The following is a 20,926-nucleotide window of genomic DNA, read 5'->3' as shown; positions in this document are numbered from 1 at the left end:
TCCATCCATCCATCCATCCAGCCATCCAGCCAGCCATCCAGAGTCGGCCGTTGGCAACGGCACGGCCGGTGCACGGCCCGCTTTGGTCAAACCGTGTCTTGACATCAAAAGTGGTGTAGGAAGACATGGTGCGACGCTCGATTCCCATTCAAAGGCTGTTTGGCGACTACGTTGGTCACTCGGCGGGCGCACTGACGCCAGCCCAAATCTGGCCGCGTGCTCCCGATTCGGGCATCCCGCCGATCCTCTGCACGCTCTGGGCCATCCCGGAGAAAGAAGACAGGAGGTCGGCCGGGGCAACGGCGAGGATCACCGGGAAGTGGAAAAAGCAGGAGCAGCAGACCAAGCGCCACAAACAAACGACAAAGTCAAATTGGCAAGCGAGCGAGAAAAGGAAGCAAACGCCGAGGCCCGAACCCAGCCCAAAGAAGGAAACGCCGCACAAGCTGCATGAGTGGCCTGCTTTTTGCCAACACGCAAATGCAAGAGTGCTTTTGCAAGACTGGGAAGATGAGGTCTGTGCGGGACAAAGATTTTCCTCTGCAGTGAGTACAGCCCCAAGAAAATGGCGGAAATAAGAAGTCCTTTCCAAGATTTTCAACTAATTGCGTCAACATTTCCAAAATCGGCGGCGGCGGCGGCGGGTCCGCGTACGACAGGATCCTGGCAAGCTCCGGCCGCACCGTGCTCGGCAATTTCCTGCTCACCTCATTTGGAGCTTGCTCTACCGCGGCCAAAGTTTGGGGAGGGATGGCTTCAATGCAGAGGACAAATTTCACCACACCCAGATGTGTGTGTGACGATGATCATTGGGACTTTAACTTTAAAGTGCCCCCAAAAAATGAAGGAAAAAACAAGAGTACACAAAAACAGTCCGTACCAAATCTAACTTGAATGTCAATCATTTTGATCCTTATTGAGTAGATGCTTAAACTTGGCGCATTTAGCATCTTTCGGTGCATGCTAATGTAGCAGTCGTCTTAGTTTATGTCCGGAATAGGTTTTTGTTGCAATGGGAAATTTCTCTTTTGTCTCCTTCTCCTGGCTCTGCTCCCCAACGCAGATTTTGGTGACAAGTCGACTGTACGTACACCCAAGCGCTTCTTTGGGGGGCTAAAAAAAATATACAAATAAAATCGTAGCTTTGACCATGTCGAAATTGCGTTGTCTGATACTGCCATTTCGGTCCCGAACCAATAAACTGGTGCGCTCTACTTAGATTTGTGACATTTGCTGTTGACCTCCTTTACTCGAACTCACTCAAGTGTCACTCCTGCTAGCGGGACGTCATCGCAAGAAGGCGAGAGCGCGCACGCGTCTGGAGGCTCCGTGCTCGCCTGCGTGCTCGCCTGCCTGCCTGCGTGCTCGCCTGCCTGCCTGCCTGCCTGCCTGGCTACCTGCCTGGCTACCTGCCTGCCTGCCTGCCTGCGTGCTCGCCTGCCTGCCTGCGTGTGTGCGTGCGTGACGCGTGGCCTCAAGAATGCACTTCCCTTCCTCTGGCCGCTCGCTTCAATTTCCCCCTCGGCTCGCGGGAGCCGTCGCTTAAGGAATCTGGAAAACACCAGCGGGGGAATGAGAGGAATTTTCAGGCCGGGCTCTGGAGTTTTCTCTCCTTTCGGAGCTCGGCCCAACAATAACACGCTCGCATAGACAACGGGGCTGTTTGTCCATCGACGAGGAGCGCAGTGGCCCTTCCTTTTCCTCGCTCGCTCGGGCTGGCGGCCGGCCCGAGAGTCCCAAAGTACAGGCTACATGGAAAGATGGAACATAAACACATGCTTGAGCACTTTCTTCATCGCTCTCCAATCCTTCTTTCCTCCCAGGGATGCTGCTCAATGTCAGGAAACCGCAAAAGCAGAAACGCGAGGGGGGGGGGGGGGGGGTATTTTGGAAATTTTCTGCCTTTAGTCACACCGTGAAACGTCTTTTGAGCCTTTAGAGAAACTTCTGTTTCCTTTTGGGCTGCTCAACTATCTAAAAAAATAATAATCTGACTTGATTATTCACAACATTTGCTCACCAGAGTTCGGGGCCCTGACCCAACAAGTTGCCAAGAAGCAGCTATTGTTTTTCAATGAGAAGGGCTCGCCCCAGTGGACAAAACAAAAGAGGACAAGGTCGCTTCCTCAGCCTCACTTAGACGCGGGCTCCCTCTTGTGGTACATATAAGAACGACCGTCTGAAGACAACTGGATTTTTTTGTCTTCATTTGCACATTTGTTTCGAAACTTTTCTTTAAGTATATATATATATATATGAATAAAAGTCAGATTTTATCATTAAAAATATTTATAATAGGTTTATTTTATAATGGCTGGCACATGTCAATCATGCAAACTCCACACAGGACTCCAACCCTCATTACTACAACGTAGACGTGCAAGCCGTGCTGTGCTCAATATTTAAAAAGTCGTTTTTCCATTGTGTGTCCCCTTCGCATAATGGATACAAAGTCAAATCCTTGGTGGACTCGCACGCCAGCGGAGCGACGTCCATCGGCAATCACTTCTTGAACGGATCGGACCAAATTTTCACACCTGTGGTGGAAGAAAACAAACAAACAAACAAACAAACAAACAAACAAACAAACAAACAAACAAACTCTCAATTCCTGGTGGATTTTCCCTATTTGTGCCAGGGCTGTGTAAATGACTCTCATTAAATGGATGAATGATCCTGAGATCGTACCAAGGGGCTGCACGTCGGCCTGTTCGATTCCTGAGCGATTCGTCTTCTGTACTTCTCCTGAAGTGGAGGGGGCGGGGGTGAGGGGCGTAATCAAAGCAGTTTTAAGACCAGTTCAGTTTTTAATCAGGACCACCGGACGGGGAGCGGGGAAATCGAACCCAATGTTAAGAATACACACGAGGAAGGAACATTTTAAAGCCATACTCATTCACACGTTGCAACCAACTTGACATTTAGGGCAAAAAGTGTCATTGTTAGCCACTTACTGTACTCATTTTTGTGAGTGAGCGGGTAGAAGAAGATGGGGTAGAACGCAGCAGCGACGGCTGTTATGAATCCTCCAAAAATGAACACTATTTTGTGGTTTTTGGACATTATTCTTGGTCGTTCGGCAAGGGGAGCCGCTACGCTCACCTGTAAGTCCGCAATGTTTGAGTCAATTGCTTCCGGGTTCAGAGGAAATGGATTCAACTTCGGCACTTGTTCTTTCTGGCTTTCCGTAGTGGTTCGCGTTTATGGAACGCTGCCACCCACGCAATGATGGCCGCCCCGTTCTGTGACGTCAGAGCATTTCCTCTATAATTTAAAAGTTGGGGCTGTTTGGAGACGGGACTCGCTTCTATTTATTTATTTATTTATTTATTTATTTATTTATTAACTAACAAAAATGCATCTTTTACACATATTTTACTTGATTTTCTGCCACGATGTATTGGCAAATACAAATGACCCTAACCCAAATTTTTGTAATCCCACGTGGACGTCTCGGCATGATGACTTTTAATCACATTGTGATGACTTGTAATCTCGTCATGCCGACTTCTAATGTCGTCTCGTCTATTTTTTTTTTTTTTTGCTTTAGGTGTCCCTAAAATACATCGTCGGAGGACTAATATGTGAAAATACGGTCAGATTTTTTTTTTTGTCCGACAGTATTTTCATTCACTCCTCCAACTACAAACTTGAGTCGTACCCGTGTTGCGAATGAACCAACAACGCATTTGCGACTCAGCCTTCTGTAATGTGTTGATATAATCAATAAATTAAAGCAATCAATATGAGGAGTGAGTTATCATTATTATTAATAAATTATTTGATTCACATTCGAGTAATGCCAGTATTAATTGTAACAACAACAGCACTTTACTTGCAATGCTCAAGACAAAATACTAGGAGGTGCTTTTGAACAAGCGCGTTTCCGTCCAGGCCTCTAGGGGCGCTACACTGAAAGCTGAAAACGGCAAACTGCAGCACGGTGATGAGCACAGCAAGCGTAAGTCGCCAATGTATTGATTTATGGTTTTGTCATTGCACGAAAAATAATTTATAAGTCTGAGTCATACATTTGCGCGTTTTTTTTTTTTTTTTTTTTTTAGATAAATACTCGCAAGGTGCGGCAATTTTGAATGAATCAAGTGAGGCAGCGGCGTTGCCAGGACACTCGAGCATCTTCGCCCTGATTTTCGTACATTTTACAGCGGTTATTATACTTTTTCTGTCATATCGCATATTGCTCTGCATTTAAGACCCGGTGAAGCAAGAAAAAGACGGGCGGCTGTAAGCAACGGCGCCACACTGCGCATGCGTACTTTGGCCGCCATCTTGGAAGGGTATATACCGTTGTAGGTCGGTAACCTGACGGAGCACTTCCAAATATGGCTCGGGAGTCGGTCGATTTAACTCATACTTTTTTATAGCTTGAATTTTCTACTAATATTTCACATCATTTTCTCTTATTCGGGGCAAATCAATAAAGTTTTAGTCAACAGCATTGGCACAGACCAAGTCAGTTTGCATGGTGAGTTTTCAGATTTCCTAAAGACTTCACATGAGCCGTTTCATTGCTGTGTCCAGAAAGGAGAGCGGGAGCAGCGGAGGAAGCTGCATCAATTTTTAGCAGACCTGGCCTTACTGGGTTCCTTACAGGTGCAATGGCGTCAAACACGGGCCCACGGTTTGCTCATCAAATGACCGCGGGCCCACGGTTTGCTCATCAAATGACCGCGGGCCCACGGTTTGCTCATCAAATGACCGCGGGCCCACGGTTTGCTCATCAAATGACCGCGGGCCCACGGTTTGCTCATCAAATGACCGCGGGCCCACGGTTTGCTCATCAAATGACCGCGGGCCCACGGTTTGCTCATCAAATGACCGCGGGCCCACGGTTTGCTCATCAAATGACCGCGGGCCCACGGTTTGCTCATCAAATGACCGCTTGTCCGCTTCTCTCCTAGGGTTTTAAGTACTTCCAGCCTTGGTTGAGAGGGAAAGAGGAGCTGCTGCTGACTGTTGTCAATGAAGATCTGGTCAGTCATCGGCAATGTTGGGAAAACTTGCGCCCGCCGTGAAGGACGTACTCCAAGTCCTCGCGCAAGTAGCCATTTCCCTAACCCTACCAATCAGGGATGGCGCTCGCCGGGCTTCGCCGTGTCCAGAGCCTCTTCCGGCAGCGTCTCCAGCACCAGCGACATTTGTTCGCCCAGCAGCAGCTCCCCCAGCATAGCCAGCCGGGCGGGCTCCCCCCAGCCCGGAGAGCCCCGGGGCCCGGCGGCCCAGCTCCCTCTCGGGTGCGTGCGCGCGCGCTCATTCCCGCCTGGGTTGCTGATCATTTTGAGCCGTCCGCTTTGAGCACTTGCTGCTTTGCTGCCCTCAGGGAGCCCAGGAGCGAGGAGCATCTGCTGCCAGCCTCCCCCAGCGAGCGCGAGATGGCAGTGCCTGTAAGAGAGCTCGAGTTCCAGACGCACGTTAATCGCAATACCCTGCACGATGTCGAGTCCACGGTGGTCTTTTTAAACGTGCTTGCACAAGAGCTCGCCATCGTACAGCCTCAAAATGACACGACCAAATTCGATTGCGATTCCATTTGTCTTTCCAAGTATGTTTTTGAACAAACATTGATCGAAACAAACACATTACAGTAAACAAAAGATCTTGGTCCTCGGAGGTTCGTGCTGGTTGATTTTTGCAGACGCTTCCCGCGCAACGCAACAGGAGGTGAACTGCACCCTGTTCTTGGTGGCCGGCTACGTCAAGTACGGGCGCCCGCACGCTTGGATTCGCTCCAACCACGAGCGCCTGGTCAGCATCCCGGGCGGCCACTCCCTGGTCAGGGACACGCCCATGAAGCTCAAGTCCATCGCTGATTGGCAGAGCGGAGGTACGGAAACCGAGGCGAGGGTCTCTTCAGGAGATCAGTTGTGGCCTTTTTTTAGGTATTCGCGTGTGGGACGTGGTCAGCGAGCTGGTGTGTCTCTGCACCGTGCCCTTCCCCTCCAACCCGTTGGCTCTGGACATGCGCTACATCCAAAGTCTCGCCGTGCCGGAGCGCTTCCTGGTCACCGGAGCCCTCCTCAACTTCCTGGAGACGTACGCCGTCTGTGGCAACCGCGACGAGCTGCACTACGGCAAAGGTGTCACCTCCCCAAAAAACCTGGAGTTCGTTTTGGTTGTAACGACTTTCTCCTCTTCAGTGCTGGAGGAAGTGCGGCCTCTGCGCCATCTGCACGTCCAAACCCTTCTGGAGCTACAGCGGCTGAAAAAGCAGGACGTGGACGTGGTGACACGGCTTCCGTGAACTCGGTTGAAGTTGAGCAACTTTGCTTTGCCGTCTCATGTCCAACCGTCCCCGTTTTCATCGACCGGAGTCCGCCGCCAACTCAGCGAGGACTTGGGGGGGGGGGGGGGGGGGGGGGTACTTGGTTTGGACGTTCATTTTTTTGCATCCAAAGGCGGGACAAGCTGCTTTCGGAGCTGACAGAGTTCAAAACTGCTGCGGGATTTTGAGAACTTTTTCTTCTTCTTCTTTTTCTTTTTTGCACGCACTGCAGGCAGGCCAAGCCAATATTTGCCCACGCTAATGTGTATAAAATCCTTTTAATGCATATTTCATTAAAGACGTACATTAGAACGTGCAGTACAAAAATTAAAATACAAAAGATACTCCCTTGAGCAGTCACTTGTGTGAAGGAAATCACAAACACAAAAAAAAAAAAAACCCTCGCTAAATTTTTTTTTTACAAATTTGCAATGTGGACTGTTGAGCATTATTTGGTGGTGGTGGTGGGATGGCAAAACTCGACGCAAGTCACTTTGAGGGAGGAGCAAAAAGCACGACGGCGCTCGCTCCGGCAGCCGTTTGGAAGCTCCAATGGCTTCGGGACACGCGCTCCTTTGAGGCTTCAGCTCCAGCTGTCAGAGACGGAGCCTCGGGCTCGGAGAGGGCTTCGGGACACGCTTCTCCGCCAGCGGACTGCGTGCGGAACCACACGGACGACAGATAATTAGGGACACTGCCAGCGAGATTGCAATTCGACTCTAGCTTCTGCTCACAGGCACTTATGACTGATTGGGTGAGCGGTAGAACGCTCGGACCTTTGGAAAAGAATCGACCGCTAATTCCAATCGGGTTGCCGTCAAAAGACCTTTCTTTTTTCCTGACAAACGTATTTGATGAAATTTTGTCCAAAGCCACCAAGCAGGTAAAGCCACGATTGTAAAGAATGACATCAGCTCACCTTTGCCCAGGGCGGCAGGTAGCGTGCAGCTTTTGGCGGGGGCGGCGTCGCGGGCGCTCGGCGAGCCTTCCCTCTGGCAGTCGCTCAGCGCAAGCTGGAAGGAGCGCGCCAGGCAGCCCGTCATGTCCCGCGCCCGCTCGGCCCGCTTGCACCAGAAGACGCGGCACTGCAGCTGCTGGCCCTGGTGCTTGCAGATGTACAGGAAGACGTTGGGGCGCTCGGCGTCGGCGGCGCAGTACGCGATGTCCCGCAGGTACGTCTTGGCCAGCTGCCGGCCCGTGCTGAGCTCCTTGACCTCCACGTAGCGGGGCCGCACCACCAGCGCGTGGTCTTTGCTCAGCTTCTTGGCGCCGGCCGCGCCCGCCAGCAGGCGGCCGATGGCGTCCCGCGCCTGCTCCCGATCCAGGGAGAAGATCTTCTCCGTGCCCAGGTAGTGGACCTTAAAGAGCGGGTCGCCGTGAGACAGCGACTCGGTGCGGTCGCGGCGGAAGTGGCGGCGCAGCGCGGCCGGCGAGTTCTTCAGGCTCTGCATGAGGTGGAAGGGGCCCGCCGACATGGCGCCCCAAGCAAAGCGTTGACGCCGCCCGTGGTCACCCTTCCTTCTCCGGACGGAGTTGCGCAAGTCGCCTTGGCTGCTTTGTCTCTGGAAGAAGATCCAATTGGTCTCCTTCAAGCGGCAGAGCGACGACGGCGGCGGCCTTCAAACACACGACGGTCAACATTTGCTGGGGGAGCAAACAAAACCATTTCCAGCTTTAGAAAGTTCACTCAAAGGAACTGCAGTTTGAGTGACGAGGTCTGTTGTGGCCTGACTGAGTGACTGAAGCTACCTCCCCTACTTTCAGGCCATCACGCGGCTATTGTTTGGCCAGCTCCATTGTGTCGCTGTAACGTTGGTTCCTATTTGTTCCTATTTCCCGCCGACATCCCTCCTCAAGAGAGAGCGCATACTCGAACCTTTGACCATTGTTGGTGGAGAGGGGTGTGTGTGTGTGTGTGTGCGTGCGTGTGTGTGTGTGTGTGTGTGTAGGAAACAGCTTGGCGTGGCCCTGCCCCCTAGCCAAAGTCCTGAAATATTTGCGTTCCCCGCACAATGACGTGCTTTTGCGAGTCATGCAGACACTTGGACACAACAGGACAGCTGTACGTCAAGGCAGTGGTCACCCAAGCTCATTTCTCCACAATACCTCGGTACTGAGATAAAAGCAAAGTCAAACAAACTTTGGAGTTTCTCAACTCACTTGGATAGGGCGCTTGGGTCCAGGTCTACTTTGGCCCTACACGGACTTCCGAAAGAGTTCCGCGCCACAAAATGCCAACAACGAACGGCTTTTGTCGAGATTTAACTTTCCAACTCATGCAGAACGGAGAATATGCAAAAGGTTTATCGCTTCAAATCGGCCTGTGTTGGTGGTCATTTCTAGGTGCCAGTAAATTGACGAATTGCTTACAAATTTAAATGCACTCATAAAGTGCAGCTTCACGTTGCATCTATGACAATCGAGCCAGTAGAGCTCACGGTGAAAAGTCAATGGTGTAACATGTGCGAGAAACAAGCGAGCAAGTGTTGAAACGTGCAGTTTGGCTTGGCTTGGCTTGGCTTCGCTTGGCTTGGTTTAGTTTGGCTTATCTTGGCTTGGATTGGCTTGGATTGGCTTGGCTTCGTTGCTCTTACCTGGCGGCAGCGGGAGTCTCATGCAAGCGATGTCCGTGAACGCCTCAGCTGAAACGTGGAGTACACTGGCAAGCTAAATCGCGCCAGGAAACGATGAAAAACTCGAAGGAGGACAGTAAAATTTAGTTTTGGGCCTGGTTACAAACGCACGCTACGCTTTTCGACGCTAACGCGATGCCATCTTCACGCTCCTGTGTGCGACTCGGTTCCGCTCGCGACTGTTTTAAACGACAGGCGCGGGCGGGCGGGCGGGCGGGCGCGCGCACGTCACGAGAGGACCCGCACCTGCGTCAGAGAAACAAGGGACGGGCGCAACCAAGGGGACGCGGGGAGGAGGGGTGCGGCGAAGCTATAAATGGCACGTTTGTTTCAGAATACGTACGACGCAAGGTGGGTGGGGGAATCAGCTGACTGAGGTCTTTTTTACGATACTTAAAGTGGCGTGTTGAAAAAAAGGAACAAACAAAAGGTGGCATTTTATCTGTAACAAAGGCAATTCCCCTTGCTTGACAACATAAATGCTTTGCCCAAAGTCTGCTCACAGACTGAGAATGTTTTTTTACACGTATGTTCCCAGTGACTGACCGGTCCACGTCGGACCCCATTTCTAACCCAGTCAGCTGGGATAGGCTCCACTTCACCTATGACCCCAATGAGGACAAACAAACCCGAGGGAAAATTGCCATCTATATTTAGTGTCCAGAGAAACATTTTGATGAGCATTACATTTGAGCTGCCTTTCTGTGTGCCTGGTGCGGTCAAACAGTAGAGCTCCTGTGTTTTTTTTCCCGGCGGCAAAACAGTTGAGGCCTTCGGACGTCACGCCTGCCTGCCTGCCTGCCTGCCTGCCTGCCTGCCTGCCTGCCTGCCTGCCTGCCTGCCTGCCTGCCTGCCTGCCCCGCGCGGTGCCTCGTCGGTGCACAGCGGAGCCATTCTTGCTCGCGCGCTCGCGGTGTCAACGTCATGGAACCCTTTCACACCGGCAGCCCGAGCCCCGAGTCATCACTCCCAAAAAGTTGGCTAGAATTTCAGAGTGAACCTGAATGCATTACAGTGTAACACTGTTCATCTTGTACAGCAGTACTTCTCACACTTGCTACAAGTGCCACCTCCCAAAAGGACTTCATCTCCACATAATGACCAACATTCAAGAACAGTTGTGTAGTAGACTCAAGTGTTCATGTACTATAAGGTGGCCTTAACACTCTTGGATGTATTCAGATACATCCATCACCAGTAAAAGTCACTCAAATATTCTTAAATCTACTGAAATAATGCCATACATTTGCCTAAACACGATTGGACCTACTGAAAGACTCCCTAAAAGGAATCTAAAGACCCCTGGATGTATTCTAATGCCACCTAAAGTTACCTAAGCAGCACTCCTAAGTCCACTAAAACCATTGATAAGTGACCAAAATGGACGACTCTCTAAAGTCGTCCTCTCTATAATTAGCAAACGTGTGCATCTGTGTGTGTGTGTGTGTGTGTGTGTGTGTGTGTGTGCGCGTGTGTGCGTGTGTGTGTGCGTGTGTGTTGCTCTGCTCTGTGTGAAAAGTAGCACGTTTGAATGACACTACTGCAACATCGATGCTGACTTCCATCATTGTCCAAGGTGTTTCACATTATTATGTTAGCATTAAGCTAGTGGACATGGGTCAGCACCATGATCATTATCTTTTTTTTAATTTTTTTTTTTTAGATTGTTTAGTGTGTGTAAGGAAGCATTTGTTTGAAGGGTTAGAATTTCTGTAAGATATGCTAATTTCCATCAGATGGTCACGTCATATGTTAGCATCAACTTAGCTGACTTGAGTTATATTGTGGTTTGATTGAAGATTTGCGAGTTTTCTTTGACGTTAGTTTTAGCATTTCAAGTCGTCTAAATTTCACCAGGGAAGAAGTTCATATGATGAGCGAACTTGAAAAGTTGCCTCCAACTTGGTTCTGGTCCTATGAGGCGTTTACTCTTGTGCTCCTCCTCCTCCTCCTCCTCCTCCCCCTCCTCCTCCCATGGCATCACATGACTCACGCAGGCAGGCAGGCAGGCAGGCGCAGATGTCCTAATAAGGGCGTACGCGGCGTCTATAGAGTGACAGCATGTCTGCTTGCCTCTACCCCCTCTTTTAGTGCGTTAAAGTGAAAAAAAGAAAAAAACAATCACATGAGCTCATTTCCTCATTTCACACCTTCGCCCAACTGAACACATTTACTCAAGCATACTGGGCTGTACGTGACAAGTGACGTCACGGAATGCAAGGAAACCTCCAACCATCATCCTATTCTTCATTTTCGGTAAGGGCAGCAGGTGCCTTTGCGGATGGAGGTCACCTGGCTGAGTTGTGCGTAGGGGGCGGGACTGTCCGAAACCAGACGAAACAGGAAGAAGAGGCGGCGAGAGGTCTTGGCAACCAACGACACGATCTGACGAAGCCGGCCGGTTGACCGGCCGTTCGTGCTTGCATCACTCACGGTCATTTGAATCTCTGTCTGACTAACGTTTGCGGCAAGTGAGTGAGTGAGTGAGTGAGTGAGTGAGTGAGTGAGTGAGTGAGTGAGTGAGTGAGTGAGTGAGTGAGTGAGTGAGTGAGTGAGTGAGTGAGTGAGTGAGTGAGTGAGTGAGTGAATGAGTGAGCGAGCGAGCGAGTGAGCGAGTGAGTGAGTGAGTGAGTGAGTGAGTGAGTGAGTGAGTGAGTGAGTGAGTGAGTGAGTGAGTGAGTGAGTGAGTGAGTGAGCGAGCGAGCGAGCGAGTGAGTGAGCGAGCGAGCGAGCGAGTGAGTGCGTCGGTCTGCGTGCGTCATCGCTGACATCTGATTAGGCGGGAAAGAAAAAAAAGAAAAAACAACAACTTCGGCGGCCTTCAGTTGTCAGGCACACGCGAGCTATGAATAGCAACACGCACGCAGCAGCCAGGCAAGTGGTTAGGCAGGAATGAAGGCAGCCTTACACAATCTCTCATTTCCTGCGCCCGACACGCAACACACATACGCACGCGCACAAGTGGTTGTAACCTCAACCTTTTAACCTTTTAAAGGGGCTATGCTCACACACCGCTATTGCTCTGCCATACACTCGATCAAACACATTCTCTCCGTCACACACATGGCCAGGAGAGAGAGAGAGAGAGAGAGAGAGAGAGAGAGAGAGAGAGAGAGAGAGAGAGAGAGAGAGAGAGAGAGAGACACAGAGAGAGAGAGAGAGAGAGAGAGACAGAGAGAGAGAGAGAGAGAGAGAGAGAGAGGAGCAAGCAGGCAGGTAAGAGACACGGAGCGAGCCCCGGGGAATGGAAAGAGAAGGATGAGCGAAAGAAATAAGGAGGGAGGCAGACGGGAAAAAGAGAGAGGGGCCACAGAGGGGGAGAAGTACTCCTGTACAGAGAGAGGTGGAAAAAACGTGGCAAGCAAGGCAAGGCTGGGAGGACCAAAAAGACTGAGCGAAAGACACCAAAGAAAAAAAGCCTACGCGCGTCAAGTAGAACCTGCGCATGCTGTGGCTCAATTGAGCGTACGTAGAGTTTCCACGGCTACAGTGCTCTCTAGCGGCTGAAACAACAACAGCAACATTTTCTACGGAACTACCGCGCATTACAAAAGCTCAACTGAATGTTCCACAGGGAAATCTTACGTTGATGCAAAATACAAAAAACAAGCAAAATAAAATTTCAATACGAGGATAGAGTCCCACAACGACGACAGTTTGATTTTGTTGCAAAAATGCGAAAATATTACGACAAAAGCCAAAATGTTGTACAGCACTTTGACAAGAATTAAAGTCAGACCCTCAACCGGTTGCCAGTCAATTGCAGGGCACAAAAACGAACAAGAAGTCCTATCATGATAGAGATTACTTTGGAATTCGAAAACATTTAACAGAATTATAATAAAACGAAGAGTTTAGAAAAAAAAAAATCCTTTACTTCAAGGCCAACATTTGAAGATCCAAGTTAAAGCTCGCTCCCGTCCATAGGAATAAAGTGTATTAGAAGAAAATGTCCTCCGACCTCTAAAATCTTGCGAGGACAAGAGTTCAACCTTGATGAAAAAGCCGTAATATGAGGAGAAATCGAGCGTTGAAAAGTGGGCGAACTGAGATTCTCGTCTTGCATTCTGTCGCCCTCGTGTGGCCACCCCAGGAAACGTCCAACACTCCAGATCGAGACCGCTTGATATGATTAAACAGAAGAGAGAAAAAAGACAAGCAAGAAAGGAAACAGAAAAAAAGAGAAAAGTGCAGCTCAGAGAGACACAGGAGGGGAGAACGAGGCTCTCGGCGTCAGATCTCAACTCGGGAGCCCCCCCGGTCGGTCGCTCGCTCGGTACTCATGCGCGCGCGCGCAGTCTTAATAAAGACAAGAGGAGGAACACCCCCCGCCCCCCCAGCTAGAGAAGCCCGAAGGGAGAACCGAGACGCCGAGAGACGGATGCAACAGTCGGCGAGATGCGACGCGCCAATTAGCGGACCGCGCGTGTTCATTAAGCAGCCGCGGCGGGCCAGGGTGGGGGGTGGGGGGTGGGATGCTCGAGTGCGCCGTGGATGTTACCAACTAAGACGCACCACCGTGGGATGATCGGCAGCGGCGGCGGCGGCGGCGGCGGCGGCGGCGGCAGCGGCGGCGGCGGCGTTGACTGAGTGAGCATGCATCGGATCGCGCCGCGGCGGCGCAAGCTCCGGGCGCTGTGGGCTTCGCTGGCTCTGCTGGCACTGTCCGTGGCAGCCTGCAGCGCGCTCTTCACGGCGTGGACTTGGCGCCAGACGCGGGACCTGTCCCAGTCCTTCCACATCCTCCAGGAGCGCCTCGAGCAGGTCGGAGCAGCAGTAACAACCAAAAAGACGACGAGTAACCCCCACCCCCACGCCAAAAAAAAAAAAAAAAGAAAAAAAAAAAAAGAAATGTGGTTATGCAACTTAACTCGTGCATGCGGTTACGGGAATCATCGTGGGGGATGTTTAAATCTGAATTTCCCACTCTCTCTCAAAGCCACACTTTTCTTGTCTTTTGTTAAACAAACAAACAAACAAACAAACAAACAAACAGCTTACTGGAAACCCTGAAATTCTTTCATTCTTGCTTTTTTCTCTCCTCACTCCTCACATCTAATTTTGAATGGAGCATCGGTGGCAAACGCCAAGCAACCTTTCCTCGTATTCCTTTCCAAAACGATTGACAAACTGGCATGATTTTAGCAGCCGTTTTGGAATGTACTTTCAGTCTGGCTTGTTAGTTTGGAGCACCACTCGTCCCTTTTTCATTTCGTCAAGTGTTAGTCGAGGATAAGTGGAGAACGTTCGTTCCGGTTCCAATTGGTTTCCTTTGGGTCAAAGGGCACTGTCAGCAGCATTTTAGTCTCGTTTCAGTCAGGACAAACACTTCCCCCCTGTTTGATATTCTGATTTCATCGATGAAAATGTAGTTGCCTTGAATGATGTCGGGCGCATTATTTGAGTCGATCTGAGGAAGTTGTTTGAATTTTTCCTCTGCATCCAGGTCTAAGATGAGCTCATACTTGTGTCCGTCCGCTTTGGCCTCAGTTGCCCGCTTTGACCACCGGAACAGTTAGCACCATCGCTACAAGCTAGCAAGTTAGCCAGCATTTGTCAAACGCTCGCGTAGCGACATCGGAGCCGTTGCTTTTATGTTATTTGAGAAACGACCACCACCAAAGTTTGAACTTAACGAAGCCTAATGTAACCTAATGTTTTGCCGTGAAGCGCCAGAACAAGAATCACGGCCGGGCCAATGGATGATTGATTCATTTTGGTCTCGTCATTGCTGCTGAAGTGAGATTTTTGCCCTGTCTACTTCCTTTTGTGTGGCGTCTTCATTGGTCAACGCACAGTGCAGTTTTTGTTAACGGACCGAGCCGAGGTGAAAAATGCGAGTTGACGACTGGATTTGCTTGGGGTTTTCTTTCTGCTTTGCTCTCTAGAAGAAAAGCTTCCGTTTCACGAAGCACCTGTGGCAAGTGCAAACTTTCCATAACATCCCTTTCTGATGATTCTCCTGCAATAATCACGCCCTGGCATAACTCAACAGAGGGAATTTTAATTGGAGCATGTGTGGCAAGAAAAGCGCTCCTTAATACGCCTTTGTGAGCGAGGTCTGGAAAGATTCAGTATTTTCCTGCTGCCTTTGCCTGTTGATTCTTGGTTCCTTCCTATGCCTTCCTTCCCTGGCATTTCTTGGGATGCTCATTCCTTAAAGTCTTTCCATGTTCCGGAAGGACATTTTTGTCTTGCTCTTTCCTTCTTGCTCTTTTATGATGATGCCTTCCCAAGTTCATTCAAGATTTGACACAATTAGGGATGCCCTGGCATTGCCCTGGCATTGCCCTGGCATTGCCCTGGCATTGCCCTGGCATTGCCCTGGCATTGCCCTGGCATTGCCCTGGCGTTGCACTTGATTTTGCAATATTCATTCATTCATATGCCTTTTAGATGACCGAAATAATTCAAGATTTTAGGACGGTGGTATTTGTAATGATGCCCTGGCATTAGCTTTTTACTCAAAACAATTCATTTACGTGGACAAACTTTCCTCACTAGGCCTTTTCAAGTTTGTTTGCTTTCTTATCTCTCCAGGAGTGGGAAATACTCTTAGCATTCTCTTTTTTTTCCAATCAACAAATGTGTTCAATTGGATGTGGCGGTGGTGGTGGTGGTTGGGTGGTGGTGGTTTTGATAGTGGCCCGCAGCTAAGGACACGTGGAGTGCTGATGCTTGCCGTTTAAGCACGCGCTCATAAACAGATGCACACACACACACACACACACACACACACACACACACACACACACACACACACACACACACACACACGCTTCTCCTCCAGCGGGGCCCCCCCGCCAAGCGTTTCAAACTCTGCTGGCTCCGCAAATCTCCTTTCTTTCCCAGAAAGCCAGCCAGCGAGGCCAAGCACTAAAACGTGCTGGGGGGGGAGGGGGAGGGACATCCGAGTGTGGGATGCACGCTCGTTCATCTCACACGTGTGCGTGTGTGTGTGTGTGTGTGTGTGTGTTTGCACAGGTCAACATGCAGCGGAAGGCCATTGTGCAGCTCATACTGGAAAAGCGGGAGCTGCTGGTCGGCCAGAGAGTCAAGCGAGACGGTACACGCACGCACGCACGCACGCACGCACGCACGCACGCACGGCGTTTTGGGCTGCAGCTAAGAGTCGACACAGGAAGCAGTAGGCAGCCGGGCTGCTGTGGCACAAATTACAGGTCTGACCAGAGCGGCCTCACAGCCTAGAAAACCATCTGGCTCGGGAACCGGGCCTTGTTGCACGCTTCTGGCTGCACTGTCAATTTCTTTTTTTGGGTCGGGGGGGGGTATGATTTGTTGTGAAAGCAGGGATACTTGATGACCTATCATTGCGGAATTTATGGCAGCCCTCGTGCGGGCGGCTTGATGATTATGTCCGGGAGTGAAGCCTCGGGACCACGGGGTGGGCAATTGTTGAGCTGCTTTAATGCCTCTTCCAGATGATGTTTAGTATCAAACTAAACAAACTAAAAGCAATTTCACTTGGGCCGTTTGAAACGACCGATGCCCCTGCTAGCTCCATACTATCATTGACCAGCTCGCATTATTGTAGTTCACAAAAACAAAACGGGTCAGAGAAAATGTTTACGAATGAAAACAAAAGTATCAAATAAAACGATAGCTATCCGAAACTACAATTCTAGCGCAAACGTCTACTTTGTCAATTGAGGAGCTTTCGGGCTTTGTTTTGAATGGCTTTTGTTTCCGCCAATACTTTCCGGCAGCAATGAGGACGCAAAGTTGAGCATGCGCTTTTCTGTTTGACACGCTGCTTTTTCAACAAACGGCAGTTTGCCAAACGCTGTCGGCTCCCGTTGGCAAATGCAATTGGGTCAATGACAGAGACGTACGGACGTACGGACGTACGGACGTCCGTACGCGATAGGCAAGGCGACGACAAAGAAAACAGCAAAATGTCACTGGACTAGAAGTTGATCTGCTACCCGCAGGCCAAGCACGCCTGTGAGAGTTGTGGACAATACGTCCTCGGTTCACTTGACTTGACTTAGTGAACCAGCTCAGTGGCCTAGTGGTAGAGTGTCCGTCCGCCCTGAGACTGGAAGGTTGTGGGTTCAAAGACTATAAAAATGGGACCCCCATTGGCTCCCTGCTTGGCACTCAGCATGAAGGGGTGGAATTGGGGGCTTCGATCACCAAAAGATTCCCGAGCGCGGGTAATAAATTGGGAAGCCTCCCAACGTTAAGTGCTAGCAAAAGCGAGCTTAAACTCGGCATCCTTTTGACGTTAGCATTGCCAGCTGCAGGTTGCTGATGGCCAAAAGCGAGCGGAGGAGGTCAATCGATATTTCTATTTTTGGGCAAAGCAGCTCTGGAGAATCGATGGCACCTTTGCGGCCCCCTTTCCTTTCTTTTCTCGTCTCTTTCTTTCCACCGCTTCATCTCTCTCGTTCCGTTTATGTTGGATGCTTTGGTCTCCTCGACACATTCCTTTCTTTTTTTTTTTTTGGATTCCCTGCGAGCGGCTGCCGGCACGCTCCCGTGATGAAAAGAACAGTTTGAGGGAAATCTATGAAAAGCACGTGACGGGAAATCCTTTGGCCATCTGCTAAACCCGTTAAGACAGCGACGAGATGGGCGGCAAATGAGCGCGGCGGCGTTTGTGGAAGCGCACCAATGTTTTCTTTGTCGCACTCACATTCTGTCTGCCAACCAAAAGGGGCAACGCTGCGCGGGAAGCACGGAAACGGCAAGAAAGCGGCGTCTCATTTTGAGAGTAAGTGGCCTGGCAGATGCCTCGTCTCACCTTAGCGTCTGTCATGCCGCCAAAAAGCCTCCGTTGACTTTGCCTTTTCTTCCTGACAGTCACCAAAGTCTCCTCTCAGCAAGGTAAGGAAGGGTGCATGGGTGCCGGGTGGGGCGGGGCGGCGGGGCAGGGCAGGGGGCGACTCATTCCTCATCCCACGTTGCCCTCGCTCCGCAGTGGGCGAAGGCGGCGTGATCAAGGGCTGGGAGGAACGAGCGCTCAACATGAGCAAAGCCGTCAGCTACGACAAGGAGGAAGGCACCTTTGTGGTGGAGAGGCCGGGCGTCTACTTCCTCTTCTGTCAGGTACGCCGCCGCCGCCGCAACCTAGCTGAAACATTCCCCCAAAGGTGCACGTTCAACCGCGAGTCCAACAAGCGTAGTGCACACTGGAGTGATAATAAAAATAGAATGGGCCTCAACAGGCTGAACGCTACGATATGCTAAGTGAGCATTACGTTAGCATAACATTAGCATTGCTAACATCACAGCAACAAGGAAGTGAGCTAACATATTAAGAGCCATTCAAATAGCTACAATCAATTTATCGAAGCATCCGTGTCAGTCCAAATCATTCAATTCTACAAAATCTTCATCCTTACAAACAACTCCGCTAACGCCGCAAGTAGAAGACGCCGCGCTTTCTCGTCTCCGTGGCTTCCGTCAGACTTAGGATCAGTTGCCTGGAGCGCCCCCGTGCGGTTTAGAGTGACATGTAAAATAATATACAAATGCAGGTTCTATTCAACGAGGAGAAGTCGCAGTACGTTAAGCTGGATGTGGTGACCGGTGGCCAGAGGCCCCAGAAGCTGCAGTGCATGGAGGGCTACGGGACCACCCCGTCGGCCGGCCCGCACCCATCGCACTTCCTCAAGCCCTGCCAGGTGTCGGGGCTCCTGCGCCTGGACAAGGGTGCCCGGCTGCACGCCGTCACCGGACCTTCCTTCCGCCTGCACACGTTGGGCAACCCGTCGGCCTCGCCTCACATCTTCAGCATTTTCAAGGTCAACTGAAGACGGGGGGGGGGGGGGGGGGGCAACTGGAGCCCCTCCCTCTGCATTCGCCCCCAAAGGGGGGGGGGGACTGTAGCCCCTCCGCAAAGGGGCAGGGGGGGACTGTAGCCCCATCTGTAAAGGGGGGAACTGTAGCCCTTTCATCTGCATTGGCCTCCAAAGAGGGGAGGGGGAGACTGTAGCCCCTCCCTCCGCATTGGCCTCTAAAGGGGGGGAGGGGGGGGGACTGTAGCCCCTCCGCATTCACCCCCAGCGCCGCTTCTTCCCACGGACGATCCTTTTTTGGGCAAAGCCAACGATGCGCGGACGCCGTTTAGCCGGCGACGCGACCCGGCCAAGGGGGCGGACGAGAACCGCAAGGAGACTGGGCTTCCGCGTTTTTGGCCGTGCTGTGCATAACCTGGGAAATTTTTGGACATCGCAAAGATGGGATTTGTTTTCTTTTTTCTTTAAAAAGCCTTTTTCTAACATGAAAATGGACTGCTTAATGCATTTTTTTTCCCCCCTTGGAGTAGTCAGTAGTACTTTTTCTTGCTATTTTTGCTATTTGTCGTTTCAAAGACTCAACCGCGAGTTATTGTCTGGATCATCCGGTGGAACAAAAGGAAAAAAAAAATCATTGACATGTTCAAAATCTCATTGGGGCTACAAAGACATGGAACGCTGTGTTCCAAAATACGATGTGGCTTGTTTTCCTAAATGGACTCTCAATAGGGTTGAAGTCAGGGGATGGTGACCCTGCTGCTTGCCTGATGTCAAGGCCCATATGCAGCAAAAGATTCATTGGTGTCCAAAACAAGTTGGCAAAACAAGCTTTTTATTTGTTTAAAAAATGAAAACTCGTAATGTTAAGAGAATAATGTTGACTAAAGTTACAATTTGAATGAGAATAAAGTCCGATTTTTTTCAGGAAAAAAAAACGGATCTAGCTTAGGAAAATGGTCGTATTTTGGAGGAAAAAGTCACATGCTTGAGCATCCAGACATTGGTGGATTAGTGGAGGAGGAAAAAAAAAGGGCTCATTTTGAGATTACAATCAACACGATTTGTTTTAAAGCAAAATAGACACTCGTCAGAATAAAGACAAAAAGACAAGTTAGCCGTGCATAGAACTTGAATCTCTGCATAATAATTTGGAACACAGAGTTAGCCACATTCCAATCATGTTTTTCCTCGGCAAACTTGCTAATGGGAGAAGAAGCGAGCGCCAAGCGGGCCGGGCCGTGCCGTCCGTCCGTCCGTCCGTCCGTCCGTCCGTTCGTCCGCCTGCCTTGCGCAAGTCCAACAAGTGTGTTATTTGCAGCCGCGCGCGGTTGCCTTTTTGTTTATGAGTCGTTTTTGTGGGCTGGCCGCATGGCTTTGCTTGCTTTGCCTGGGGCACTCACTTGGGTTCCTAACTCTTGCCAGCGTGTTGCAAAAAGGAACGTGGCACTATTTTCATCCTCTTTTCATTTCCTCACCCGACCGACCGACCGACCGCCTGCCCGCCATGGTCCGTCCCCCTCAAAGTAAGCCCCCCTGGCTGCCTCACATTTCCCCCTTGTCAGCACACACGCTCGCTCGCTCCACCAAAGCCGCCGGTCATCTCCATTTTCACTTCCTCATGCAAAGCTGGAACATTGCCGCACGCACACACGCACGCGCACACACGCACACACTTCCTTGCTCATATTTCGATTTTGCTAAGGGTCAAAGTTGACGTGTCGGTGCCTTGTGAGCCTGGATGGATGCTTTGCGTTTCGGGGAGGGCGGGGCAAACCAAAATAAGCCAATGCAGGGTCATTTTGGGGAAGCCCCTTCCCACTAAACGTTTTAAATACATTAGTTACATTGATATTGTATACGGGCTATACAGGTCAAGTCATTCGTAAAAAAATGTAAAAAAAAAAATGCATTGTGATTGTAAGATATGTGATTTAAATAAACTTCAATTGAATCGGTCATGTATTTATTGACTAATGATAAATCTTTTTTTGTTTTTTTTGGAGTACGAGTTTCACTTTGTTAATATTTTGTTTTTGATGAATTACAGCGGTATTTTCATCAAATGAAAATAAATCAAATACATTTACTATGAATACATTCATCGAGATCATTTTCACAATACGGGGTTTAGTGTGTCAAGTTTTCAGGAACACAATGATTTACGTATTTCTTGATTTGTTATTATTGTCATTCTTGAAAGGATATCCAATGGTACCCTAATATTGAGCCTTGTGGCACTCCGCTCA

The 20,926-nt window shown here is 50.2% G+C and overlaps 4 protein-coding genes across 14 annotated transcripts; 2 read left to right on the top strand and 2 right to left on the bottom strand.

Annotated features, from left to right (window-relative positions):
* Positions 1-2,271: 2,271 nt before the first annotated feature.
* smim20 (small integral membrane protein 20) lies at positions 2,272-3,177 on the bottom strand. The gene is made up of 3 exons (XM_049758110.2): positions 2,955-3,177; positions 2,689-2,745; positions 2,272-2,537 (listed from the first exon to the last, which is right to left on the bottom strand). The coding sequence occupies exons 1-3, from the start codon at positions 3,061-3,063 to the stop codon at positions 2,503-2,505; spliced, it is 201 nt and encodes a 66-aa protein (XP_049614067.1). The 5' UTR covers positions 3,064-3,177; the 3' UTR covers positions 2,272-2,502.
* A 669-nt stretch (positions 3,178-3,846) lies between these two features.
* On the top strand, positions 3,847-6,627 carry si:dkey-19b23.7 (uncharacterized). Of its 11 annotated transcripts, none has more exons than XM_049757972.1 (8): positions 3,847-3,961; positions 4,543-4,614; positions 4,923-4,994; positions 5,092-5,255; positions 5,342-5,405; positions 5,680-5,845; positions 5,901-6,098; positions 6,159-6,627. In XM_049757972.1, exons 1-8 carry the CDS (start codon positions 3,947-3,949, stop codon positions 6,260-6,262), a joined length of 855 nt encoding a protein of 284 aa, XP_049613929.1. In that variant the 5' UTR covers positions 3,847-3,946; the 3' UTR covers positions 6,263-6,627. The 11 variants fall into 11 exon arrangements, with proteins under 11 accessions (XP_049613929.1, XP_049613962.1, XP_049613980.1 ...); XM_049757980.2 differs by lacking the exon at positions 3,847-3,961 and adding an exon at positions 4,179-4,486; XM_049758046.2 differs by lacking the exon at positions 3,847-3,961 and adding an exon at positions 4,184-4,314 and having other exon boundaries at positions 5,657-5,845.
* Positions 6,546-10,933, bottom strand: si:dkey-19b23.8 (low density lipoprotein receptor adapter protein 1). The gene is made up of 3 exons (XM_049758085.1): positions 8,878-10,933; positions 7,203-7,927; positions 6,546-6,937 (listed from the first exon to the last, which is right to left on the bottom strand). The coding sequence occupies exons 2-3, from the start codon at positions 7,756-7,758 to the stop codon at positions 6,867-6,869; spliced, it is 627 nt and encodes a 208-aa protein (XP_049614042.1). The 5' UTR covers positions 7,759-7,927; positions 8,878-10,933; the 3' UTR covers positions 6,546-6,866.
* A 2,429-nt stretch (positions 10,934-13,362) lies between these two features.
* tnfsf12 (TNF superfamily member 12) lies at positions 13,363-20,631 on the top strand. Its single transcript, XM_049758075.1, has 6 exons — positions 13,363-13,680; positions 15,901-15,982; positions 17,597-17,653; positions 17,743-17,766; positions 17,861-17,988; positions 18,420-20,631. Exons 1-6 carry the CDS (start codon positions 13,513-13,515, stop codon positions 18,693-18,695), a joined length of 735 nt encoding a protein of 244 aa, XP_049614032.1. The 5' UTR covers positions 13,363-13,512; the 3' UTR covers positions 18,696-20,631.
* The last annotated feature ends 295 nt before the right edge of the window (positions 20,632-20,926 follow it).

Source organism: Syngnathus scovelli, chromosome 1 (genome assembly GCF_024217435.2).
Source record: "Syngnathus scovelli strain Florida chromosome 1, RoL_Ssco_1.2, whole genome shotgun sequence".
Taxonomy (NCBI): Eukaryota; Metazoa; Chordata; class Actinopteri; order Syngnathiformes; family Syngnathidae; genus Syngnathus; species Syngnathus scovelli.
This window is presented reverse-complemented; position numbering and strand designations above follow the sequence as displayed.